The sequence below is a fragment of the Malaclemys terrapin genome, chromosome 10 (assembly GCF_027887155.1).
Source record: "Malaclemys terrapin pileata isolate rMalTer1 chromosome 10, rMalTer1.hap1, whole genome shotgun sequence".
In the NCBI taxonomy this organism is placed as follows: Eukaryota; Metazoa; Chordata; order Testudines; family Emydidae; genus Malaclemys; species Malaclemys terrapin.
Genome location: NC_071514.1, coordinates 46,777,633 through 46,804,638, shown reverse-complemented (window position 1 = coordinate 46,804,638; position 27,006 = coordinate 46,777,633). Strand labels below are relative to the sequence as shown.

At 48.6% G+C, this 27,006-nt stretch overlaps 1 protein-coding gene across 1 annotated transcript; it reads right to left on the bottom strand.

Annotated features, from left to right (window-relative positions):
- Window positions 1-1,344: 1,344 nt before the first annotated feature.
- TBC1D21 (TBC1 domain family member 21) lies at window positions 1,345-25,851 on the bottom strand. The gene is made up of 11 exons (XM_054042854.1): window positions 25,686-25,851; window positions 24,668-24,775; window positions 21,144-21,247; window positions 17,764-17,858; window positions 13,103-13,213; window positions 11,452-11,552; window positions 10,252-10,348; window positions 9,100-9,197; window positions 5,310-5,426; window positions 1,484-1,573; window positions 1,345-1,398 (listed from the first exon to the last, which is right to left on the bottom strand). The coding sequence occupies exons 1-11, from the start codon at window positions 25,743-25,745 to the stop codon at window positions 1,354-1,356; spliced, it is 1,026 nt and encodes a 341-aa protein (XP_053898829.1). The 5' UTR covers window positions 25,746-25,851; the 3' UTR covers window positions 1,345-1,353.
- Window positions 25,852-27,006: the final 1,155 nt, after the last annotated feature.

Genomic DNA, 27,006 nt, shown 5'->3' with positions numbered 1-27,006 from the left:
GGTTGGTCCTGCTTCGAGCATGGGGTTGGATTAGATGACCTCCGAGGTTTCTTCCAACCCTAATCTTCTATGATCTGGAGGCAGCAGTGCTCTGCATGGAAGTGCATTGGCAGATCTGTGTAGGGGAAGCTACCAGCCCCCTCCCTTCCCGGGCGCTACAGCAGGGAGCTTGGCTAGGATTTTGTGCCCAGCTGGGAGAAGGCTGCACACCCAGAAAAGCTGCTGCGTCCTGCTGGGAACCCAGTGCAAGCAGCACAGGATCCCACTGTTGGTACCCCAGGGTGAAGGAAAGCTGCCCAAACAGGCGGAAGAAATGGGATTGGGGGGCTGGAAAGCCCTGGTCCTTGAAGAGACCCTTGCAAGGTTACAAGTTGCCTATTTACCCAATAGAAGTTATTGGGCTACTTGGGTCTAATTTATAGGCCCAATCCAGATCCAAACCGGACCCAGGTCCACCCAACCTGACCCTGATCCTTCCCCCTGAATCTGAGTCGGCATTGCCACTGCCTTGTGCCCTGGGACATCTCTGCTCCTCCTGTGCGTTGGGTTAGTCAGTGGCAGCAGCCATGTACACTGTTGGCTGAGTGCCCTGCTCCTGCCAGCCACCACCTCACTGTCCTGAGTATCCCGCCACACCTTGTCATGCTGTCTCCGCAGTGGGCTGCCATGCTGACCCGAGCCCGAGAAGGTCCAGCTATTTTCCCCTGACTGGAGCTGACGCATAGTCAGGTCCCGTCGGGTTCAGGGCAAGGGGCAGGGCTCTAATAGAGGTGCCCACCACCTGGTTTGCCTGGGTTACTAACAGCACCTGGGGCTAGTAGAATCGAACCTTAGTTGCCTTCTAGTGCCACAAGCTGTCTGCTCAGCTGGGGCATTCACACAGCACAGAGCCACAGCCTGCTGCAGCCAATGGAAGTCCTCTTCATGCCAGGGGGCTTTGGCTCAGGGCCTGAGAGACACAGTGAACTGCAGGTTCAATTCTGCCTGATGCCACATGGACTCACATACTAAGGGGTGGGCATGGCCCCAGGAGCCCCAGGGATTACTATGGCGGCTTTATGCCATTCTCGCACCTCCAGGATTCGGAGCTGGTCTAGGGCTGGTGGCCCTCTGGGTGTACAACAGAGCAGCCCCTGCTGGGACTTCCTTCCAGCTGCCAGTGAGCTCCAGCTGCAGCCCTTTCCTCTCCAGCAGCAGTTACCTATGTCAGTCCTGCCCCACCCCCGAACTGATAGATCCCCCAGGGACGGGGGGCATTACTTAGTCTGTTTATATTGCCAGGGTGGCGCAGCAGCCAGGGCCAGACTCTGATGCCCACTCCGGGACACACATTTATTGCTAACCCTTCTGTTTCTATGGATCTCCCTGAAGGAAGAACTCCTTCAGCTCATCTGGGACCTGTGGAGAAAAGGGGCTGGGTGAGACACTGATGAGATGATTCTCCCAGCCCCCCATTCCGGCAGCACAAGTCTCTGTCCGTTACCTTGTCCTTGTGTTCCATGAGCAGTTTGTACATTGAGCAGGCTTTGGAGATCAGCTCATCTGCATCCAGGTCTATGATGTTCCCGCAGACCTACGGGAGGAAAGAAGACCAGAGACACCACCAACCAGGGTGGAGAAAATAGGGGGCAGGAGGCTGCTCCCCCAGTGGCCGTTAGCTGTATGTGGAGTGCCTTTTCAAGCCAATAGGTATCACCGAAGCTGGCACCATCACCCCCCAACCCTGCCACTGCTCAAAACCTGGCTCTCCTGCCTGCTGAATGTTCTAACCAGGGCAAGGGGTATCTGATGTGGTAGCTAGGACTGGGTGACTCAGCTCCCAGGAGCTACCTGTATCTTCATCCAAGTCTGAACACTATGCATTTTTGACATTTGCTTCACTTTTTTATTCTCACGTTTCCCATTCTTTATTTCATCCCCTCCTTCTACTTCCCACCAGGGATTACAATCATAGCAATGCAGTGCTGAAAGGGACCTTGAGGGGACATCTAGTCCAACCCCCTGCATTAAGACAGTACCAAGTAAACCTAGATCATCCCTGACAGGGTTTGGGAATCTCATGAGAGATTCTGTTCTGATACGATATACAGCAGTCTCCTCTCCACTCTGCTCTGCAGATCCTTGGCGCATTCTACGATGGAGAGAGGTGACCTGGTCCCATGGAGGCTAAGGCCTAAGGAGTAGAGCTGAGTAGGAAACAGTTTTCCTGTCCTGTGAAAAATTTTGAAATTAAAAAAAAATCTCATCCCGCATCAGGATGAACCAGAGAGACAGAGCCCCACCCCAGAATAGTCCAGGGGCTATTCCCCTGGGATGTGACAGACTGCAGTTTCAGTCCCTGCTCTGCTGGATTGGGAGCAGGAATGTGACCGTAAGTGTCCCAAGTGAGTGCTCTGATCACTAGGCTATTGATTGGTCTGAAGTGGGTCATTTGCTCCCTGTAGTTTTGACCAGAAATCCCATCCTGGACCCGAGAAACCTTCCCACCGAATGTCCAGTGGAAACTGGCCCTTTAAAACTCAGGATTTTTATATGAAAAACCTGGGGCTCTGCCATTGACTGTGGGGTGACCTTGGGCAAGTCCCTGTCCATCTGTTTCACCTCCTGGCCTTTGCCTGTTTAGATTGTTGGGCAGGGAGTGTCTCTTATTGTGCCTAGCACAACAGGACCCCAATCTCTAGTGGTCCTACTGTAATATTAATAAAAAGTAATGCACATTCAACAGGACATGCCGGTCACTGAAGATGCTTGGAGAGACAATGAGTTCAGGACAGTCTGGAGGAGGTTTAGATAACCATCCATGTTCATGGGTGCTGAACTGAATCACTTCATCTTTTAGACCATCTGCAAATTTTAGGGGTGCCAAATGCAAAACTAGAGGGGGGTCAAGAGAAGTGGCAATCATGAAAAGGTTATATCAGGGAATCTTAGAAATGAGAGGCAGGAAAGAGCTATTAGGTGTTGGAATACCTACTATTTCCCATAGGAGGCTACTCCACAGTCTCACGGATCTAACTGTCAGGAGAGTCGCTCAGACGTTTTCCATTACTGGCTTTTATCTGATGATTACTCCTATTTATTCCTCTTTTGATCATCCAAACAAGCCTTTTCCTTTATTGGTATTTCAAATCTTTAAATACTGAACTCAGCCATCACTCCTGTCCCTCCCCCACACTTCCTTCAGGGAACCTATCCTATATTACACATGCAAACCTACATTAAAAGACCACGAAGACTGCAAAGTCAAGTACTCAAACATTAGGATGGGCCAGAATTAAGGTTTCTGGGCACCTTTAATTGGGCTCCCCTTGCGTGTATGCATTATGATACAGTCTTTAATTATATGATTGCATACTATCTTTTCCACAGGACCCCTGCCTCTTTTAGTAGGAGCTCCCTGCCCCTCTCCCCCACCAGATTTCAAGTCCTAGTCCCAAAGCAGGAGGGGAGAGGAGGGGAGAGCTTCCAAAAATGGTTGTGAGAATTTTTAACATGGGCAAAACAACGTATCTTTCCCTAATCTTGTTATCAGAAATGTCTTGAATTGCTTTTGCTGAAACTTTCCAAAAATAATCAGCCTGAGGCTGACACCTAGCATGGGAAATTTCAGCCAGAATAGTTAGTTTGGCAAACGTCTGAGCAAGTGTAAACATGGCCATATAAAAGAAAGTGTTGGAGAACTTTAACTCCAGGCAGCACTACTAGCTCTACCTATAATAAATCTTTCCTCATAAGTCCTCTTGAAGAATGAATTTGCTGCATTAGGTAGGAACCAGGGATCTAGATTCTTAATTCCCTTTTTTGACTTGAAAATTGCCCCTTTGTCCTTCCCCATCTATTCTCAGAGATTATAGCTTGAAAAATTGAAATGGGACCTCTTCACAAAGGTCAGGCTAGGAATCAGATCTGATGCCAAGCTTCCTTCAAGTTCTGCATATCAGGAAAGGACCAAGTTGTAGATTTTGGATCTGGCTCCTGGTTTGAATATCCCCAAAGCTCAGGGGGTTTAGGATCCTGTGTTCATATTTGGGCTAATGTCCACTAAAAACACTGAACTCACATTTGAGAAAAGTGCCACTTGACTACTTTGGAGAATGGCAACCAGGACAGGCAGAGCTCATGCTGTGGAAGTGCATGCTTCCCTCAGTGTTCCCTACCAATATGTCCTATCCCTGAGTGGGGAGGCCCACCTCAGCGGGTGAGTGTGTCCTTTCACTCACATTCATTGTTTGGCCTCTGCCAACAAGGGGGCTGTACTGAGGCCATGTGGCTCCCCACCTCCCCGGAGGGGGAAGAGCCCATCCAGAGGCCAGAGTGGGCGGAGCTAGGGAGTTCTGAGCCCGCCCCTCAGAGGGTCAGGCGGCGACCCAGAAGTATAAAAGCTCGCCCTCACAGCTCAGTTAGGCCCCAGCTGCTGGAGAGACCAGACGTCTCCAGCCTAGCTTGTGGCTGGGAAGACCCCGCAGCCCAGGACTGGCCAGGTCTGCCTTGCGCCCGCTATCCAGAGGAGCTGCCGGACCTGTCAATCAATCGCTGGCCTGACAAACCCATGATCCTGGATCCCCTAGAGGCTGACACCAGGACCCAGGTAGGCCCCGAGAGGAAGTGTGGAAGTAGCCCGGGGACAGCCGACCCGAGTCTGGCTGCAGCACTGCCAGAGCCTATGTCAGTGTGTTGTGGCCAGGATCCCCACTGACAGCAGCGGGTCTTCTGCCGCTGCTAGGGCCCCGGGCTGGGACGCAGTGGAGTGGGAGGGCCTGCGTCCCCCCTGCCACCCAACCCGTGGGTGGCAGTCTCCCCATCTCCCAGGCCTTTTGAGGCTTGGGCCTACTATTGTTGCTCAGCCCTGACTGAGGGCCTGAGCCCCTGACGTAGCATTGGTGCCCCGCCCTGAGCCAGGGTTGGGCTTACTGTGTCTTCCAGGACCGCAAGGGCTGCCGAGGAAGACCCTGCAGCCAGACGAAGTACCCAAGCACCAGTGTATAGTGAACCGGTGTGGCTCCCCGACGCCCCGGAGAGGGTCGAGCCCCGGCAAACCCTTGTACAGGAGCCGATCCATACCAAGCAGAAAGATATGTCAGGTGATGTAGCTGTCCACTGGGACCTGGCCTGAGACCCATCAACTTATCTCACTCAGGGCACCAAACAGCAGCCTGATGGCAACAACCCTCTATTGCTATTGAGAAGGGCTGGAATTGAACCCCTCTCCTAGAGGGGTGATGCAGTGCATCCCATTCCCCCCTCATCTATTGATTTCCTGGGGGGCGGGGAGCTGTGTTACACACCAGGCTCCCTGCTGGCTGGCTCACCATTAAAATGTCATCTCCACCCATATTTTCGCGGAGGATTTGGTCTCTGACACTCTGCAGCATAGTGTAAGCCACGATCACTTGGAAATTTCTGCAGGGCATCCCCATCAGGAATACCTTGGAAGAAACAGACCATGGGCCAGAATCAGTGAAAAACATCAGAGGTGATTCCCATGCTCCACCCAAACCCAGCGGAATCTGAACCTTTTGTTTCAGGAACCAAACATGAGGAACTAGCAGCCTATAGTGCCTTTTATGCTGGAGGATCCCAAAGCTTTTCATAGACTATATCTTTGAGATCACTGAGTCATCTGCCATTCAAATGCAACCACCTGTGTGGTGGAACAAGGCAGCTATTTCAGAGCATGCAGCACACTACACAAATAGGGGAAATAAGAAGTGAGGTTTTTACCCACAAAAGCTTATGCCCAGATAAATCTGTTAGTCTTTAAGGTGCCACCAGACTCCTTGTTGTTTTTTTAGGGGAAATGGAGAAACAGTTGATGCACACGAAATTACAGGAGCAATTTTAGGGAGGGTTGGGCTCATGAATGCAACTGAGAAGAGTTGGCTTCAATTCCCACCTCTGCCACAGATTCCCTTATCCTCTTGGACCTTAGCTTCCCACCTGAGTGTAAAGCAGGGATCAATTTAGAGGATATGTTCTTAGGGGGTAGGTACCGTCTCCTGCTCTATGTACAGCACCTAGCAAAATAGGGCCCTGATCTTGGCCGACAACACTGGAGCTAATCATAGAATCATAGAATATCAGGGTTGGAAGGGACCTCAAGAGGTCATCTAGTCCAACCCCCTGCTACTCCTCTTGGAAAATACATAGTAGGGGCTCTTTATCAAAAACAAGTGCCTAGGCCCTTGGCTTGACATCTCAGCCAAAACATGGCACCTGCAACAGCACAGAGCCCCCTGACTTGCTGGGTCCATACAGACTCCACTATATTAAGCAAGTGCAAATTAACCATAAACCAATATTGGTCGTTCATCTTTCAATGAACTCATCCACATGGTCTGAGCTGCATTTGCTGCTGGGTGAACTGATTCTAGGTTTTGCCCAAGGGCAAAATAGCTTTTGATATCTTTTTGGAGACTCACTTGGCCAAATAATCTCACTTCCAGCATTGTCTGCACAGGGTGTTCAGACACCATCTTCCCCATCCCAGAGAGAATTTCCCCTTCCATGGCACAGCCCTGAGACCTCAGCAGGAAGGGCGAGCATGGAGAGAGAGCTGTGTGCAAATACCAATTGAGATATGAAAACCACCGGGGAAAGGGCCGGGAAATGAGAACACTAAGTGAGTGGTTTGGTTTGGTGGGGCAAGAATCCTGTTGCTGCAGCAATCCTCCCTTAGCCTTGGAACTTGGACACACACACAGGGCTTTGGATAGCTACTGGGGTAAAGGCGGTAGGCAAATTCTCAGCTGGTGAAATCAGTAACTGCTGATTTACAATGAGACAGCATTGTCCAGTGTGTAGAGCACTGGGCTAGAACTCAGGAGATCTGGATACTAACCCTGGCTAACCTGTGGTGAGACTTGGACAAGTCTCTGTGCTTCAGTTTCCCCATTTAAGGTAATGATCCTTGCCTCATTTGTGAGCAGCTTTAAGAGCTATTGATGAAGAGCACTAGATGTTGTCATCTTTCAAGCTGAGGGGAATTACATGAGTGAAGACTGCCAGTGGGCAAACCACAAGAAAGTCTCACAGATTCAGAGGCTCACTCAAAATATCTGAACCTCGCTGTACAGCCCTGCAACTCTGCAGACATTCACTTCATCTCCGCAGATAGTGGAATGGATGCAAATACAATCGTGCAGGGCTCTACTCACCAGTGGTGCCTGGCCCGCAGTGTCTGACTCAGGCAGCCTGTGGGGCGTGGCACGCTCAGGCTGGTGGCAGCAGCCAGTGCCTGGGGCTGAGCGGCAGGTTGGAGTCAGGATTGCCCAGCACCCGCTCGCTGCGACACTTCGTGTCCAGCAGCTTGGGCTCCTCAGGTAGTGCCAGCATCCCCACCATGGCCCAGCCCGGCAGCTCTGGCCGCGCTCCTGGGCTGCAGGGCCTGCCCACGGCCATAGGGATTGGAGTGGGTGGGGCTCCAGCGCCCCACCCCTCCACCCCGCTGTGATGCAACACCCACTGCTGCTGCTGTGTGCCATCGCTCACGAGCCCCTGGGGAGCAGCACATGATGTGCCACCCCTTCCCCCCAGCCACCCCCTCTGCACCGCCCCTTCTTAGGATTGCCAACTTTCTAATTTCACAAAAATGAACTTCCTTGCCATGCCCCTTCCCCAAGGCCCCGCCCCTACCCTGCCCCTTCTCTGAGGTCCCAGCCCCCTTCCCTCCAGCCCCCCTCCCTCCATCACTCACTCTCCCCCCACTCTGTGGGGTGCAGGCTCCAAGAGGGGGCTCAGGGCTGGAGCAGGGGGTTAGGGTATCTGGGAGGGTATTTGGGTGCAGGAGGGTGTTCTGACCTGGGAATGGGGGTTGGGGTGCAGGTGGAGGTGTGGGGTCTGGGAAGGAGTTAAGGTGCAGGATGGGGTTCCAACCTGGGGTAGGGGATTCGGGGTGCAGGCTCCAGCCAGGCGGCGCTTACCTGAGGCAGCTCCTGGTCAGTGGTACAGCAGGGCTAAGGCAGGCTCCTTGCCTGCCCTGGCTCCTCGCTGCTCCCAGAAGCAGCAGGCATGTCTGGCTCTTAGGTGCAGGGGTGGCCAGGTGGCTCTGCCCGTTGTGCACTGTCCGCCCCCACAGGCACTGCCCCCCGCAGCTCCCATTGGCCACAGTTCCCTGGGGCAGCGCACAGAGCTTCCCTGATTACACCTGCACCTAGGGGCCACAGGAAAATGCCAGTCACTTCCGGGAGCAGCGCGGCGCCGGGCAGGCAGGGAGCCTGCCTTAGCCCCACTGTGCCGCCGACCGGACTTTTAGTGGCCTGGTCAGCAGTGCTGACCAGAGCCACCAGGGTCCCTTTTTGACCGTGCGTTCCGGCCGAAAACCAGATGCCTGGCAACCCTACCCTTCTCCTCAAGACCTCACCCCCACACTACTCCTTATCCCCAGTCACCACCATCGCGCTGCCTCTTCCCTGCAAGACCCTGCCCCCCCCTGCCCCTCCCTCCCATCGCTAGCCCTTGTGAGATAGTTTGCTGCTGTGGGTGTGGATGCAGATACAGGTAAAAGTCGGCTAGCAGATTGCGGATCTGATCGTGGGCAAAAACTGAATCTTTTCAACCAAAACCCAAAATATTTCAATTTGGAAATGCTGCTGCCAATGCCTCATGGAAGCTGTAATTGAGCTGCCTCATTCTCCCAGTCTCAAAAATCACCATCATCATTCCTAGATCTTATCTAAGTGCTTTTCATCAGCATGTCTCAAAGTGCTTTACAAACGAGGGCAATATCCTTACCCCATTTTAAAGATGGGAAAACTGAGGCACAGGGCGGGGCTGTGATTTACCCAAGGTCACCGAGCAGGCTAGTGAAAAAGCCCAGGACTCCAAAGTCAAAGTCCACAGTTTCTATAGGCCATTTGTGACCAGCCTTAGTTTCCAGTCCCACTCTGGAGTGGGCCATGTCATCAGTCCTCAATCACAGAAATGATGCAAGGGGTGATTAGTTCATTGCCCTGGAGTCACATCCACTCTGGCAAGTCACTCAGGCAGCTTCTCTGGCTGAGAATCTTTGCCCTCTGTAGGGGAAAAGGAAAGTCACAAATGCCAGGTATCCATCATGCCTCCAGGCTCCAAGAAAGCCAGAGAATGGCAGAAAGCTCTCACCTCCCACAGTCTCCAGACATCATCAAAGGATTTGAAGACTTGCTGGAAGAAGAGGCAAAACCAGGGGAACAGTGACTGCACAACTCTGCTCTTCCCTTCTGGAGGATGAGAAACATAAACTCAGGTCAGGGACTGAGACACACCTTACCATCCAGCTTGTGCATGTATAAGTCAGAGAGTCTCACACTAGGGCACTCTTCTCAGTTGCTTTGTTTGCTGCACTACATGTTGGGTTGCCACCTTTAAAAGTTGGTTCTCCAGAGCAAACATACTGTTGCAACGCCTCGACATTGCATCACCATGTTGCCAGCTCTCATTGTCATCAGGCAATGCAGCATCAGCATGTAGTGACATTGTCACAGAATGGGATGCTGTTACATTGCTGTGCAACGTCAAGGCATTGTCATGGCAACTCCATGCTATGTCATAACAAGAGGAAATTACACAGGCCCCAAAAAATGCCGAGACTCTGACGACCCATCCCCATGACATGTAGAATGTGAGTCAATATTGGAACTGTCCCATGGAAACTGGGATGTATTGGCAACCCCAGTCATTCTCAAGCCTCCTATTTAAACCCATGTAATGTCCCTGGAAGTGGCATGGAGGTATAGTGTAGGACCTGGAGGGGAAGGAAGAGCTTGGATTTTCCACCAAGGTGACATCAGTAGAAGAAGCCAGGTCTGGCCTTTCTAGTCTAAGGAAAGGACAGCTCAATGCAGGAAAGGAGCCTTAAAAGAGAAATTCCTGTCAGGGATGGTCTTGGTTTACTTGGTCCTGCCACAGCACAGGGTGCTGGACTTGATGACTTTGCATGGTCCCTTCCATCCCCACAGCTCCGTGATTCTATGAAATGCGAGAGGACCACTCCCTCTACCCATCCTTGTGAAATTCACAAGATTGTGGTAGTGAAAGACAGGAAAAGTGGATGGGGGAGGATTGAGATTCCTGCTCCAATGCCAGGAAATCCAGGATGTGGGACCTCTGCTCAGGGCCTCAGCCTCCATGCACATGAGATGTGGCAGAACTAGGCGAAACCTGTGCAAATGGTTCCTTTGTTTTGCTTCCAGCACCTGGAAATTACACCACCTGAGCTCCAGTAGCATTTGCTTTGTGGTTCTCTGGGTAGAGAAGGAGAGTAGCAGGACTTACCCAAGTGCTTTGCAAAGATGGGATCCATAAATGCAATCACGGCTTTCAGCATTATCAGATTTTTCCCGACCCCAATGTTCACGACACAACTGTGCTCCTGGAAGACAATTCAGGAAGGCTTGGAGGACAGGAAGAGAACAGATGGCCCAGCTTGGCTACAACCTCCTGTTAAATCCATGAAGCCAAATTCATCCTTCCCATAATTCCATTGGCCTTACCCCAGGAATGGATCTGGCCAGGGTTTACACTACTCCTGCATGAGTCACCAACTCGGTTTCAACCTGGGACCTCCTGAATTGTAGTATAGATTGCTACTGCTTAAGCAAAAGGTACACTCCCAGTAGCTGGTAGCAGCAGTAGGATGTTACCCTCTGGCGAACCAGTCATTAGACACAAACTTCGGGCACACTGTTGCTTATGTTTCTCTGTTTCCGTAAGCATGCACTACTATGTCTAAAGTTAAACATACATTAGATATAACCTCTGCTTGCATGGTGCTCATAGACACCTGGCTTGCATGGTGTCCAAGATGGTCTGTCTTTCTGAGACAGCCAGGGGGCGTCGCCTTTGGCTTGCCAACTTGGAGAGGTGCAATGCCCTGAGGGGCATGGTGGGAAGTCATGGTGAGGACAGCGTCTTATTGGATATTTGTTTGCCGCTTTCCTGGGCTGACTTTATCCAACAAGGTGCCAATCTACAAAACCCAGGAGCCTCTTTGCTTCAGTTCTGGTAAGTTTGGCCTATTGGGTTAGTAGGAGCTAGGAAACAGTTGATTCTCTCCCACCCTTCATTCTGAATGATGGGGATGTTTTGCCAAATTGCTGTTCAAGGTCTTCTGATGTTGCAACTACCTCCCCAACTATCCAGCTTCCACCAGCAGCTTGGGCATCTCCTGTAGGGCTGGCTCAGGGTGGCTTGGTAGGTGGGACACGGGTCAAGTCACGCCATTTGTCATACAGGGGGTGGTGCAGGGTGGCTGGGAGGAAAAGTTGAGTTGGGTGACTTATTACTGGGGATGAGAGGGTGGGCTTGCAAACCAGGAGGGGGAAGACTGGCCCTCTTCTCTCTGGGGTGTCTGCCACAGCTGGGTGTGGATGGTCAGGTCAGGCAGATTGCCTCCAGGAAGCATTGCTGCAGGCTGGTCAACTGGATGGCTCAGTGAGGGCACAAAGCCAGGGCCCTACAAACTCTCTGACCTACTGTTTTCTGGAGGAAGAATTGAAACAGCCAGTAGACCTCATGTTCCTTCTCCACCAGCAACTGGAATAGCAGGAGCATCTCGTGGAACCCCTGCTGGTACTCTGCCAGGAGAGAGAACATACAGACACACACCCACGTGTACAGATAGACATATGTGCAAACAAACTACTGCAGCAATCCAGAAACATGCTACGAAACAGCATGTCCCTGGGGATTAGGTTAATATGCTCATGGAAGCTCTCCTCCCACTCGATAACAGGGATTTGTGGGTGGAGCTCACCAAGACAATGAAAGTCCCCACCCTCTTAAGTGAGGGAGGGGCAACAAATTCCAGAAATGAACAGATCAGAAGGGAATGAAGCACAGGCATGGGGTGCAGGTTACAGGGTCTAACCCAGGGGCTCACTGCCCTGTGGAAGAGTCACATGGGCAGTAGTGGAGATCAAAGTCCTTTGTTTATCCATAGCTTGGGCAGTGCCATTGCTAGCCCCTCCCCTACTCCACCCCGGGTCACAGCTCTGACTGGGAGGGGTCACCACTAATTGGGACAGGGGAATTCAGTTCCAGTGACCCACGTGAGCCTTGGCCTCTTTGTGAGACAGTCTGTATGAGTGCACAATGCACAGTTCCCTAACACCCTGGGGGATTTGCCCTTGCACAGAACGCAGATTGTGGGAGCTTAGTTGGTCACTGGGGGGCAGGGACCGCACAGGCAGGGTTGGGGGAGGGTTTAACTGTGTTCTGTTTTACCAGGTCCTTGTAATGTGCCCATCACTGTAGTGTCTGGGCATGTTCCAGGAGTGCATTCTGTGGCATGGCTGGCATGTCACCATTTGGTTTGGGAGAGGAGGCATTTTGGCCATACTTGAATAGGAAACCTGAAAGTGATACAAACATGTCCCTTTCACTACCACCCAGCCCCTTACTCACCCCACTTCCCATGATCCCTCACTGTTTCCCAGTCACCCCACTGCCCATGATTTCCCTGGCCCAATCACCACCTCCTATTCTTCTACATGTGGTTTCCCCCCTGCCATTCTGCATACCCCTCGCCTGTTCTGCCATCTCGCTCAGTGGAAAGCACCTGCACATCCCTCTTTCAGAAATGAGCTTCAGTAGGGTGACCATATTTCCCAAAGAGAAAATGAGACACCCTCAGTGGTTCACCAGAGCCCCCCCCCATGCTATTGCCAGTTCCTGGAACCCTGCCCCCCTCCTCCCCCATGCCATGTCCATCCCTGGAACCCTGACCGGGGGGCGGGAGGGAGCGTAGTCCCCGCAGGAGGCTGTTGCCTGTTGCTGGAACCCTACGGGGGGGGGCCACACATGCTGGAATTCTGGAACCTGCTTCCTCCCCCCAGCCCTGCCTCCCCCCTGCAGGGGGCTGATATCTCCACTTGCCCCCTCAGCACCGTACCCCACTTTTGTGACAAAAGAGGGCATTTGACCATTTTGCTCTTGCCAACTGATTAAGTCAGCAAGAGGAAACAGGACAAATGCCCACCTTTTGGAAAAAAAGTTGGGATGGCCAGGACAGGGCTTAAAAAAGGGACTGTCCCAGCCAAAACGGGACATATGATCACTGTAAGCCTCAGAGACATGATAAGGATCCTTTGCCGATGCCCAGGTGTGCCGCTGCCCCAGCACTCACCAGCCTCCGTGTTGCATACGTAACTTAGCAGAAGGATCTTCTCCAGCTGTTTCTTGTCCACTATGGCGTAGCCTTGTGCATCTCGGAGGTACAGTCTCTGCAGGTCTGAGTCTGTTGTGGGAGAAACAGCCATGTTTCCCTTATGGGGCAGACTGCATCGCTGGCTCAGATCATGCAGCCCTCCTGAGGTGAAGGGGAGCTTACAGATTCCTTATTTCCTACTTGTTTGCTAGCTGCAGAACTATCCAAGGAAATGCATGTGATATTATGACTGGACATACTGAGACAGGTTCTTTGCCTGGCTCTGTTCCCTTTGCACTGATCCGGGTGTGGGATCTGACCCAATCTCCACTGCTGAGGATTTCCCTGGCTGGAGGGAGTCTTCAGTGGGCATACAGCTGGCACAGCTGGCTTCTGGTCCACCCTCTCCTTCTGGCTCTGGTTCAGAGGGCATATCAAAGGCAGACAGGGGCATGCTCAGGGAGGGAAGAGTAGGGGATGTGTCCAGATCACATTATGCTCTGGCTATCATCAGCTGGCTGACAGTCTTTGAAAGACTGATGCTAGCCTGGAGTGCTTTATCGTGCGCCAGGATTGGGTAGAGAATAAGGGAGCCATAACCAGCTCCCCCTCCATACTGCACTGAGTGGAAAATTAATACAGTGCAGAATCTGGCCCCTGCAATGCTCTTACTGTATGTGACTGGCCTGTGCAGAGACCCCGGGGATGGGTATATTAGAAATGCCTATGATAGACAGAATGGATGTTGTGGTAAAACCGCTGTGGTGAGGTGAGCAGTATGAAAGGGCTCTGAGCTCAGAATCTCAAAGCTGCTGATAGGTGGCAGGGTATTCTAGGTCCACAATCAGTCCCAGCATGCTGGCAGTGCTACATCTTGAATGTGAATGTTGGATTTCAGTAGGCTGCGGTACTGCATGTACCTCTATGGGCTTATAACCCCTTAGTAGCAAGAAATAAAGAGAAGAGAAATTCTGCTCAAATAGGCAAACTCTTTGCTAGGTGAAATCCAAATCTCAAAATGTACTGCTGAGGGAAGAATACATTGTTCAAGTACCTGGATGTGGCAGCACCAGCTACTGCTAAACTACACTTCTACAGCTGCTAATAACTCACCAAATGGCAGATAATGTGTGTTACTTTAAATCAGTGTTCTGCATCCAGAATTACTGGCTGTGGGTCTTTCTGATTGGGTGCAAGTGGCCCAAGGGGAGTGGCAAAGTATGACCTTGGAATGTTGGGAAACACAACTTTCTCTAAGCCAAGTTGAACAAGGGAGCTGCACTGGAACCACGACTGAACTTGGAGGAGACAATTGTTGGTATCCACTGTTTAAGTGCATATCTGTTTACATAGAGGCAAAATGTGATTTCCTTTACACTCAGTTGGAGTCAAGGTGATAAAAACACATTCTGCTGAATGCATGACAGTTATCAATGCTTTGCTGTTGAATTGGGAGGGCGTATCTAGTGGAGTCCCACAGTCCTGGGTTTGATATTATTCAATATGTTCATTAATGACTTGGATTATGGAGTGGAGAGCGTGACGTTGCACCCCATAACGCTTTATAGAAATATGCTTATGAGTGTAAATATGACATAACTAAAATATGTTTTATGCTAGATATACCATGTAACATATCTTTGCAAAGGTTATGATCTACTGAATATATTCATACTATTTGTATGCATGTATCATTTTTATATCTGAAGTTATGAGCATTGGCTGTATGCTTGTATTTAAAGTGTTTGCTGTAGGAAGCACATAAGGCAGATTTGGTCAACATAGTGTGAAGGGGCTATTCAAGTAATTGGGAATACTTAACTAACAATGGACTTTGGGAGATGCCAATCCACATCTGAGCTTTCCTGGGAATGTTCAAACTAACATGTAAACAATGGCGTCAGCCTGCAAAAAGCTGAATCATTCATAGACATGTGACTTGCCCAGGTGGCTAGAGACCCCGTCTTGCGGCTGTGATGTTACACAGAGAAAGACTATATAAGGCCCTAGAAACCCCTCCATTTTGTCTTCAGCTGGCTCAGAAGATAGCCTCTCCACCCCAAAGAGATGCCTGAAAGAAACTGGAACAAAAGACAGTAACAACGGGGGTGTGAGTGATTGCTGAACCCAGACTAGGAAGGAGTCTAGTCTGTGAAAGAAGTTTATTGGAACATCTCTGAGGGTGAGATTTACCTGCATTTAGTTTCCTACTGTATTAGGCTTAGACTTACATGTTTTTGTTTTATTTTTATTGGTGATTTACTTTGTTCTGTCTGTTATTACTTGGAACCACTTAAATCCTACTTTTTATATTTAATAAAATCACGTTTTGCTTATTAATTAACCCAGAGCAAGTATTAATACCTGGGGGAGCAAACAGCTGTGCATATCTCTCTATCAGTGTTATAGAGGGTGGACAATTTATGAGTTTACCCTGTATAAGCTTTATACAGAGTAAAATGGATTTATTTGGGGTTTGGATCCCATTGGGAAATGGGTATCTGGGTGCTAGAGACAGGAGCACTTCTTAAGCTGTTTTCAGTTAAGCCTGCAGCTTTTGGGAGACATGGTTCAGATGTGGCTCTGTGTTTGCAGCAGGCTAGCATGTCTGGCTCAACAAGACAGGGTACTGAAGTCCCAAGCTGGCAGGGAAAACGGGCTCAGAGGTAGTCCCAGCACATCAGGTGGCAGTCCCAAGGGGGTTTCTGTGACCCAGCCCGTCACAGAAAGTATGCTTATAAAATCTGCAGATGACGCAAAGCTGGGAGAGATTGCAAGTACCATGGAGAAAGGATTAGAATTCAAAACTACCTTGACAAATTAGATTATTGGTCTGAAATAAACAAGGTGAAATTCAATAAAGACAAGTGCAAACTACTTCACTTAGGAAGGAAAAATCAAATGCATAACTATACAAGGGGAATAATTGTCTAGGTGGTAGTACTGCTGAAAAGGGTCTGGGGGTTATAGTGGATCACAAATGGAATGTGAGTCAATAGTATGATGCACTTGTGAAAAAGGCTCATATCATTCTGGGATGTATTAACAGGAGTGTTGTATACAAGACACGGGAGGTAACTGTCCCGATCTGCTCAGCACTGGTGAAGTCTCTGCTCACCAAACTTTAGGAAAGATGTGAATAAACTGGCAAGAGTCCACAGGAGAGCAACAAAAACGATAAAAGGTTTTGAAAACCTGACTTCTGAGGAAAGGTTAAAAAAAACCTGGTCATGTTTAGTCTTGAGAAAAGAAGGCTGAGGAGGACCTAATAACATTGTGCAAAGATGTTAAGGGTTGTTGTAAAGAGGATGGGGATCAATTGTTCTCCATGACAAGAGCAATGGGCTTAATCTGCAGTAAGGAAGATTTAGGTTAGATATTAGGAAAACCTTTCTAACTGTAAGGGGAGTTAAGCTCTGGAACAGGCTTCTAAGGGAGGTTGTGGAATCCCTGTCATTGGAGGTTTTAAGAACAGGTTGGACAAAAATCTGGAGATGGTCTAGGTTTACTTGGTCCTTACCTGGTCAGTGTAGGGGGCTGCACTAGATGACCTCTCGTTCCTGCCAATGCATTTCTATGACTCTGATTTTTCTAAGGCTCTCCGCCAGGATGGAGAATCAATTGCTTCTAAAGTATCCACCCAGTCCTACCTCGGTGTTAAGGCTCTTTCCTGTCTCAGCTGATTGATTTATGCAAGTTACAAATCAGTGTAACATTAAGTTTGCAGTATCGTTTAATATTCCTTTTGTTGTACAACTGGGAGAAGACTAAATGGGAATCTGAATATAATAATGCTAATCACTTTTGTAGTTCCTTTCATCCACAAGCAATTGACCCCGAGGGGATTTCCAGACTCCTAGTCTCTCTCTTACTACATCTCTATCTAGTATCTTTCTTTATATAACTTTCTCTCCCTGGGTCACTTGACCCATCTCTGAAATGCTGATGGCTCCAGGCAAAGATGTGGAATTCATTAGCTCAAGCAATCAAATACTACAGTTCAGGACTAGAAGAATATCACAAAGTGGAACTGCAGGGGGGGAGTTTAGGTGAGCAGCAACGTAATTACTTGAGTTGGAATTTGGCCAGGACACCAGGGTTAACACTCCTTCTCTTCCCAATAGCATCATGGGACTGTTAATGACTAGCAGTGATCAGGACCTTGGTTTTACATCTCATTTGAAAGGCAGTGCTTCTGGCAGTACAGTGCCCCCTCGAACAGTGTCAGGGCGGTGGTCCAAATCATTAATGACACAGAAACAACAGTTATACCTAGTGAATCATAACAATAATATTCCTGACTGCACCTGGAGGTCTGCCTCCAGATAAAGTTACGTCCAATACTGCTTAACAGACGAGATGGAAAATGATCACATGTAAAGCTAAGCTGATCTCTCCTGAGTAAGGCTTGTGAAAGAATGAAATCAAACTACAGGTGTCCTTAAACTTCTGAAAGGCAAACAGATCACAGTCTTGAGCCATTTGAGTCAGAATCTCCAGTGAAGGGTGATCACTGGAGCTTAGGGAGATCCATGTGACAAGGGGCTAGCGACTCGGCAAATCACATTGACTCATCTATCTGCTCTCCCCCTGCTCCTCTACCCCTGGAAACACCCAATTCAACCCCTGTGACAACTTACTGATGAAGCTGCGGACCTGCATGAAGTCCCTGTGCTCTGTCTCCAGTAACGGTTGGATCTTGTCATACATGTTGCACAAGGCCTCGTAACTTTTCCTGAAAGAATGTGGGAGGTAGCTATTGAGAATACGCTGCAAGAATTGAGCATAACGTCATAAGGGATTGGTAAGAGTTTTGCACCATCAGAACCTGATGAATGAAGATTCACAGTAAATGAAGGAAATCAGGGGGGTAGGAAAGAGGCAGTTGATCTGTTTTATTTAGAAATTGTCCCCAGTTTTGCAACTAGGTTGTGAAAAATTAATAATTTTACCAAGATTTTAATTTTGGTTGTCTAGCTAATATTGCAACGAACTGGCATGTGCGTGTGCACCACTACCCTCTGCAAACCTGTCAGCATTACCAATGTGAAGTTGGACAGCATTGTGTGGGTCATTGGCAGTGAAGATTGAATGCGGGACCTCTGGATCTTAATATATGAGCCCTAAATTCTGAGCTAAAAGAGCTGTCTCTTCTAGACACTGCTGTGGAAGGCTCATCAATCTCCAGCTGACCTAGCCACCACAAGAGGACAGAATGCATAGTTTACACATCCTAAGTCCTATACTGCTAACAACTGATAGAGATTCTCCATTAGCTCAAGAGCTAAAAGACTGTGTTTTAGGAGCAGGAAGATCTGGGGCCTTATGCTCAGCTGGTATCTAGCAGAATAGTGTCCTGAAATTCAGTCTTTTAGATTGTATACTGCAGGTCAGGAACTGTCTCTCTTCTACATTTGTACAGCACCCAGTACAAAGGGGTGATAGCACTATATAAATATTTACTATTACACTGATAACAAAGTGGCTGCTGGACTCTCTCCCAGCCGTCACTGTGAAGTTCTTAGGTGCTCTGGCGTGCACCCTAGTAACCTGGGTGGAAGGCCAGGGTTCTCCATGTAGCAGTTACAGTTTGGCAGGGAAAAGGGAAGGCTCCAGAAAATGTATCAAAATAGAAATTCTAAAGGTAACTGCAGCATGCAGGGGTGTTAGACCGGGTCACCATAGGAAGACAAGCCACTAGCCCCTCCCCACCTTCTTCTAATCACATCTCCTGCTGGGGAGCCATCTTCAATGGTAACTGCCCCCACCCTTTCAGAATGGCACTCTGTCCACCCCACTCGTGGCTGGTCACATGTGCAGCAGAGGTCCTGGGTTTGCTCCCTGCTATTGCTGACCCAGTCACAGCGTGGAAATCCAGGTGTCTCTTCCACTCTTTTATTGTTATTTTTCTGCCATGGGTAATAACTCCCTCCTCACCCTCGTTTCCCTTGGCAGAGCTCACCTGCAGTTCCATGGAGCAATAGCAACACTTTAGCCCTACGCTCTGCTTGCACATTTAGGCTTTTCCCTCTGGTCTCTTCCAAGGCAAGTGCTAATGACCAGAGGATTCTGGAAACAAACTGAGATGCAAAGAAGCTGACAGCTGGAGGTCATCTGGGGAGCAACTTGTGATGTCAGTAGGGATTTCAGGGACAGACTGCTGCAGGATCTGACCCCTAAGGCTTGACCTCAGATATGTTCACATTCCCACTGAGGCACAGTTGCTGCACCTGTTTCCACCCAGTCCATGTGTGACGAAGTGGGGGTTTTTCTTGTTTTCTGTGGAGTTTCAATGGTTTGCATGCGGAGGGGGTGGGACTCAGTTTCCCTGGGTGTTACTGGTTTAACGAGGTGAGGTGAGTGTGTTTTGCAGAGGACTGGAGAGAGGACATGGGGACCCAGCCAATGGCCGGGAGGATGGATACCCCAGCGACCGGTGACCTGGCGACCTGGTGACCCAGAGGCCCAGCTGAGGAGACGCAGCCGGTTCTGGCCAGTGGGAGGACAATGGGCTGCAGAGTGAGGACCCAGTGACTGAACCAGCCGGTTCCAGCCAGAGGAGAGAAGCAGGAGTGGAGGCCCTGGTTTACGACCCTGTATACCTGGAGAGAAGACAATGGACAGAGGCGGGGCCTGGGGCCGGGGATCTCAGATGCCCAGCTGTGAGCAGGGGGGCTCGGGGCTGGAGAGGGGAAGCAGGCAGAGCCCACCTGGATGCAGGGAGACTGGGATGTGCTGTGCTGAGGGAGGCCAGGCCTGAGGGTCAGAATGTTTCCTGTGCTGTGTTCAACTATCAATAAACCCTCCTGTTTCATGCTGGCTGAGAGTCACTCCAGTCTAGAGAACAGGGTTGCATCAACCCCTTCGGGGGTGAAGGCCCCGGGGGTCCAGAGCGAGTAGACTCCCTGAGGGGGCCCACGGCAGAGACAGACGTGCTAAGGCTCAGAGAGGTGCGGATCCAGGAGGTGGAGGGGCCTGATCCAGAGAGAGAGTGGACCCCCGAGAAGGGCTGTCTCACTAAAAGGGGCACCCCGCACGGACCGCACGGGGCTAAGTGGGCACGATCTGTGAGTCTGTTTGTGAGTCCGTGACACCATGTCTGACCTCTACAAAGTAATGGTCCTGAGTGCATGGAAAGGTGCAAAATCCACCATGCAACTGTAATGGAGCCACTGAGCCTGTTATTAAAACGGCTAGAACCTACATCTCATTTATGCTAAGGCCATTCTGTACCACTCAGCTTCAAGGGGATAGAAAGGGGTCTCAGAACATTCCCTCCTCAGCCAGTGCAAAGCTGGCATAGGGGCTGTGCCAGGTCATAGCATAGCGGGTGGCTCAGGGACATAGTTCGAATGCTCGGTACTACAGCTGGTCTGTTTTCCAAGGACCATAGGAGGCCCATGGGAAACAGAGTGTAAGTTGGAGCAGCCCTGAGGCTGGAAGGGAAGAAACCAAAAGAGAAGCTCAGCACAGTTGCTGTGGGATCACACCATTGGGGCTGGTACCTGTGGACAATGAGGGTCCTGACTTTTGTCACCAGATTAAGAACCTGTTTTAATTAAATCTATTTTACCGCATTCAAAGCTGACATAAGCGTGGCCCATCAGTATCTGCAAAGCCACCACCTTACCCTGTTAAATCCCTCCGTGGAACCCACCCATGATGCTTAGCCTTCATCAGGGTGCACTGGGTTGGCAAGTGGCAAGCTGGGACAGATGGGTTTCTGCTCAATTGTGATATCTCTTTCTCCCAACTCATTCACCCTGGAGTGTCTGTCTCGTCTCCTTGTAGTGCCCTCTCTGACATGTGGACTGTGAGCTCTCTTCTTTGCTTCCTGTGTGCAGAGCTCCCAGCACAATGGGGCCTTGATCCTTGGCCGGGGTTCACAGATTCTACCATAATCTGCATCATCATCATGATCATCATCAAATCTTCAGGGATGCCTGTGAAACCATCGGCTTCACCTGTGTACCTTCTGGAGCCCGATATAGAAGGACACTGCAAACAGATAGATCCATACCTCCTCATACTGTCAACAGTCAGCCTCTCATCATGCGAACTCCTCCAGGAGTAGTAGCCAGTGAGAAACTTCCATGCCTCTGATCTCACTGCTGGATCCAGACCCTGAAAGGGATGGCAAAGTGAATACAGGGGGTTTTTATTGGCACAAAGGGCAGTGGGGCACCCATTTCCCAGGGAAAGTTCTGCGGCCTCAAACCTCTGAATATTTCCTTAGTCCTCATGTCTTGGTGTTTGGCCATAAGGTGAGATGGTCACCATTTTTGGGTCAAAACGTTTTTTGGATGGAAAACAGCTTTTTGATGAAAACAGAGTTTTAGCAAAAAATTTGAATTTGTACAATGCTCACTTTATATTTATTTTTTATTACAAATATTTGCACTGTAAAAATAAAAGAAATAGTATTTTTCAATTCACTTAATACAAGTATGGTAGTGCAATCTCTTTATCATGAAAGTTGAACTTAAAAAATGTAGAATTATGTACAAAAAATAATTGCATTCAAAAATAAAACAATGTAAAACTTTAGAGCCTACAAGTCCACTCAGTCCTACTTCAGCCAATCGCTCAGACAAAGAAGTTTTGCTACAATTTGCAGGAGATAATGCTGCCTGCTTTTTGTTTCCAATGTCACCTGAAAGTAAGAATAGGCATTCACATGGCACTGTTGTAACCGGTGTCGCAAGATATTTACGTGCCAGATGCCCTAAAGATTCATATGTCCCTCCATTCCAGAGGACATGTGTCCATGCTGATGACAGGTTCTGCTTGATAATGATCCAAAGCAGAGCGGACCGACACATATTCATTTTCATCATCTGAGTCAGATGTCAGAAGGCTGATTTTCATTTTTGGTGGTTTGGGTTCTGTAGTTTCTGCATTGGCAGGGCCGGCTCCAGCGTTTTTGCCGCCCCAAGCGGTGGAAAAAAAAAAAAAAGCCGCGATCGGTGGCACTTTGGCGGCAGCTCAACCGCCGCTGCTTCATTCTTCAGCGGCAATTTGGTGGCAGGTCCTTCCCTCCGAGAGAGACTGAGGGACCCGCTGCCGAATTACCGCCGAAGAACCGGACGTGCCATCCCTTTCCGTTGGCCGCCCCAAGCACCTGTTTGCTGCGCTGGTGCCTGGAGCCGGCCCTGTGCATTGGAGTGTTGCTCTTTTAACTCTTCTGAAAGCATGCTCCACACCTTGTCCCTCTCAGATTTTGGACGGCACTTCAGATTCTTAAACCTTGGGTTGAGTGCTGTAGCTATTTTTAGAAATCTCACATTGGAACCTTCTTTGCAGTTTGTCAAATCTGCTGTGAAAGTGTTCTTAAAATCAACATATGCTGGGTCATCATCCGAGACTACAATAACATGAAATATATGGCAGAATGCAGGTAAAACAGAACAGGAGACATACCCCAAGGAGTTCAGTCACAAATTTAATTAATGCATTATTTTTTTAACAAGCATCTTTGGCATGGACTCATGTCCTCTGGAATGGTGGCTGAAGCATGAAGGGGCATACGAATATTTAGCATATCTGGCATTAAAGACCTTGCAACACTGGTTGCAAAAGTGCCATGCGAACACCTGTTTTCACTTTCAGGTGACATTGTAAATCAGAAGCAGGCAGCATTATCTCCTGTAAATGTAAACAAACTTGTTTGTCTAAGGCCTTGGCTACACTTACCAGGTAGTTCGACGGCTGGAAATCGAAGTTCTGGGTTCGACTTATCGCGTCTAGTCTGGACGCGATAAGTCGAACCCGGAAGTGCTCGCCGTCGACTGTGGTACTCCAGCTCAGCGAGAGGAGTACCGCGGAGTCGACGGGGGAGCCTGCCTGCCGCGTGTGGACCAAGGTAAGTTCGAACTAAGGTACTTCGACTTCAGCTACGTTATTCACGTAGCTGAAGTTGCGTACCTTAGTTCGAATTGGGGGGGGTAGTGTAGACCAAATTAGCGACTGGCTGAAAAAGAAGTAGGACTGAGTAGGACTAGGCTCTGAAGTTTTACATTGTTTTGTTTTTGAGTGCAGTTATGTAACAAAAAAATCTACATTTGTAAATTACACTTTCACAATAAAGAGATTGCACTACAGTACTTGTATGAGGTGAATTTAAAAATACTATTTCTTTTGTTTATCATTTTTACAGTGCAAATATTTGTAATAAAAATAATAATATAAAGTGAGCAGTGTATTCTTTGTATTCTGTGTTGTAATAGAAATCAATATATTTGAAAATGTAGAAAAACATCCAAAAATATTTAATACAAAAAATAGAATACCAATTGAAATTTAAGTGTGATTAATTGCGATTAATTTTTTTAATCACAATTAATTTTTTTGAGTTAATTGCATGAGTTAACTGTGATTACTTGACAGACCTAGCCATAACCCTTCTCTGGGCACAGCATAGCCAAAGCTCAGAGCACTGCAATGGTGATTTTTGAGTCACAAGGTGAAATCTTGCAGCACAGGCACAAGGAGAACAAAATGCAAAATATGCAGATATCAGATTTTGTGCAAATTAACTGAGGTCAGTGGAGTTGTGCAAGGGAAGTTAGTGCCTGCAGGAGCCAGCACAAGAGCTAACTACCTGCATTTAAGGCTGAGCACTAAGATTTCTCACTACTAGCAAAGCCGAAGGGGAACTAGGACATTGTCACAGTTCTCTGAAAAGGTGCCAGGTTGTCCGGAGTCAGCTCAGGTTTCCATGGCTGCTTTGATGAAAATTAAAAGCTATTTTTACTGGTTTAAAAAAAAAAAGGTTATTTTGTGATAAAATATGTTCTCTCTCACTGGGCAAAAGTGAGTCATTTGTAAACAAACTCCAAAATGCAAAAGCCAAATAAGCATAATGGTTGTATTGGAGTGGTCCAGGAATTCCTGTGTTTTACTGGGAAGCCAGTGAAAAATTAATATTTTTCACAGTGATTTTTTTGTCTAGTGATGCACAAACTTGAAACGATCAACGACATTTCTTCTAAAAAATGCTTGGATTCCAAATCGTCATAGCAACCTCAGCATGTGGTACTTCTAAAGTCTGATGGCCAGCGGAGGTCACCAACCCTACAGATGGATTAGCTGTCCTGAAATGAGCCTTAATCTTCTCTTAATCCCTGTATGGAGTTTGGCATTGCTGAAATAACACCAGATCCTTCCTTGTGAAGGAGCAGGTTCATGCCTCCCCCTGGAGGATGCTCCTCGCCTAGGGAGAAGTGTGGCTGGCACAGAGCCAGTGTAGCTGCTCCTACATCATTCTTCCCTGCACCAGCTGCAGAGGCTGTGGCCTGGGGAAAAGGTGTGTGGAAGGGGCATTGCATTGGCAGCAGACTGCTCTCGCTTACACTGGTGGAAGGGTCCAGCCTGGCACCAGTATGGCCTCAGGACTGTGGGAGGATACAGGAGTTTTGACGCCACCTTTGTGCCCAGCCTGAGTGCTTCTTTGCTGCAGCTGGAGACCCTGCCTCAGGGCACACGATGCCCACCCTGCATAGCCCTCCCTGCTGATTGTCACATTTAAGAGCACACCCTGCTCACCCTGTCCAGGATGTTGGATGAAATAAAATCCCGAGATTTCACCAGGTGGCCACTCTCATCAAAATACCCTTCCCACTCGGCCTTGTCGATAGGCATCTTCTTCATCCCCTGGAGACAGAAAGAGAGCTCAGAATTAACTCAAATCAAGAATTAGGTGAGCACAGGGGGCCCATTTGGCCTTAAAAATCTCTGAAAGCCAGGGAGATATCGACTCCAGGTCCCTCCTGCTGTGGATGTTAAAAACTCAGGGAAAATTCCAGAATTGGTGCCCAGCATCCTGGTTAAATTCCCTCTTAGGGATTGCACTGTGCTTACCTAATTCCCTGTGCACTTCAGCTGGAAAGTTATTATCCTTCATGTCCTGGCCTAAATTGCTATGTACTGTTGCTCTGTGCTGTTAAACAGCTGCTATGTTTCACCCCAGAGATGGCTGCACTTTAGTAGCGGGTAAAGTGATTGTAAAGCTTGTCTCATCAAGAATTTATAAAATCTTCTGACTGCCTTTGGGATGAGAATCTGTTACAGCCTCCAGCTACGTAACCTTAGCTCCAACTCTAACCATTTATGCTTTTAGTTCTGGAGGTCCCTGGTTCAATCCCCAACATGTTGGCTTTAAGCTCATGGTTTGAGATCAAGAGGTGTTCCATATAGAGAATATTAGTGACAGAAATACATTCTATCTCAATTCTTCCATGGTTCCCCTTATAATAGGTTTGTGATCTCTATTTTCAAGACAGGAAACTGATGCATAGAGAGTCCAAATATCTTGACCATACAGGAACTCGAGGGCAAAGCAAGCAGTTGTTTGTCTCAGGCTGAGGCAAATATTGCTCTGGAGGAAGCCCCTTGCCTTTGTATGCCTTTATTAACCTATCTTTATTAGAGGCACCATGGCTGGTTTTCTGGGGCTTGCTCCAACTGCCACTGAGCTCAAAGGGAATCTTTCCATTAATATTCCTGGGCTGTGGATCTATACTCTGGGATGGAAGTCCACTTGAATAGGGGAGGATGCACTTACCAGCAGAGATGAGAGAGATTTGATTAGTGAGACGCTCAAATGTGGGGAGATGGTTTCCATAGCCCTTTCCACCTGCCTTTGGCAATTCCCACCAGAGACCTGCAAGACAGGTGGGCATATGAAACCAAACCAAACAAGTTGGGGGTTTTGTAGCGCCTTTTTTTAAGTGTTTTTTTTTAAAAGGCTGTCCTGTCTCTGCCCACTCCAAGAGTACTGTAGAGGTGGTGCTTCCTGTCTCAAGAGCAGAAAGAGACTGAGCTGGTTGCTGATAGTTGCCACGATGTCATAGGGATATGAGGTGACTCATCACAAAGGGTTTGTGAGTATGGATCCCCACAAAGGACATTCTATAACAGCTTGTCAAGCCTGATTCCCTACTCTGGCACTTTGAGTGCAGAAGGGGGGCCCCCGCAAGGATTTTAAAAATTAATACTGTCCACTCCAGGCTTGTATTAAACTCCCAAGGTTACAGTTTCTCTCTGACCTTGGATGGGTAGATGCTGTCACCACCCAAGTGCAGAAAACGCCTTTGAAACCAGAAAGGCACACTTGGGAATTCCTTCCTGTGGGGTACCCTCAAGCCCTTTCACACCCCCTCCAGGGAAGAGCTGAGAAAAAAAATAAAGAAAATTAGCTGGTGGCAATAGCTGAATAAACAACATATGCACAAACCTCTTAGGACACCAAAAATCCAATACTGTTCTTAGGTCCATGTCAAGGCTGGATCCCCACTTTGAACTTTAGGGCACAAATGTAGGGGCCTGCATGAAAACTTCTAAGCTTAACTACCAGCTTAGCTCTGGTTCGGCTGCCACCATTTCAATGGATTCCATTCCTGGGAAACCTTGAAAAACCTTCACCAAATCCCTGGTGAAAACAAATCCAAACCCCTTGGATCTTAAAACAAGGAGAAATTAACCATTCCCCTCCTTCCTCCCACCAACTCCTGGTGAATCAAGATCCAAACCCCTTGGATCTTAAAACAAGGAGAAATTAACCATTCCCCTCCTTCCTCCCACCAACTCCTGGTGAATCAAGATCCAAACCCCTTGGATCTTGAACAAGTAAAAATCAATCAGGTTCTTAAAAAGAAGGTTTTTAATTAAAGAAAAAGGTAAAAATCATCTCTGTAAAATCAGTATGGAAATAACCTTACAGGGTAATCAAACTTAAAGAGCTCAGAGGACTCCCCTCTAGTCTCAGGTTCAAAGTACAGCAAACAAAGATAAACACTCTAGTAAAAGGTACATTTACAAGTTGAGAAAAACAAAGGAAAACTAACACGCCTTGCCTGGCTATTTACTTACAAGTTTGAAATAGG

Bases quoted from the DNA above. Each gene is read 5' to 3' on its own strand.
- TBC1D21 (XM_054042854.1), bottom strand. From the start codon at position 25,745: ATGGAAACCATCTCCCCACATTTGAGCGTCTCACTAATCAAATCTCTC. The intron at 21,248-24,667 runs GTGAGCAGGGTG...CATCCCTTTCAG, and splicing joins CATCCAACATCCTGGACAGG to GGTCTGGATCCAGCAGTGAG. The intron at 5,427-9,099 runs GTGAGAGCTTTC...GTTTCTTCCAAG, and splicing joins ATGTCTGGAGACTGTGGGAG to GTATTCCTGATGGGGATGCC.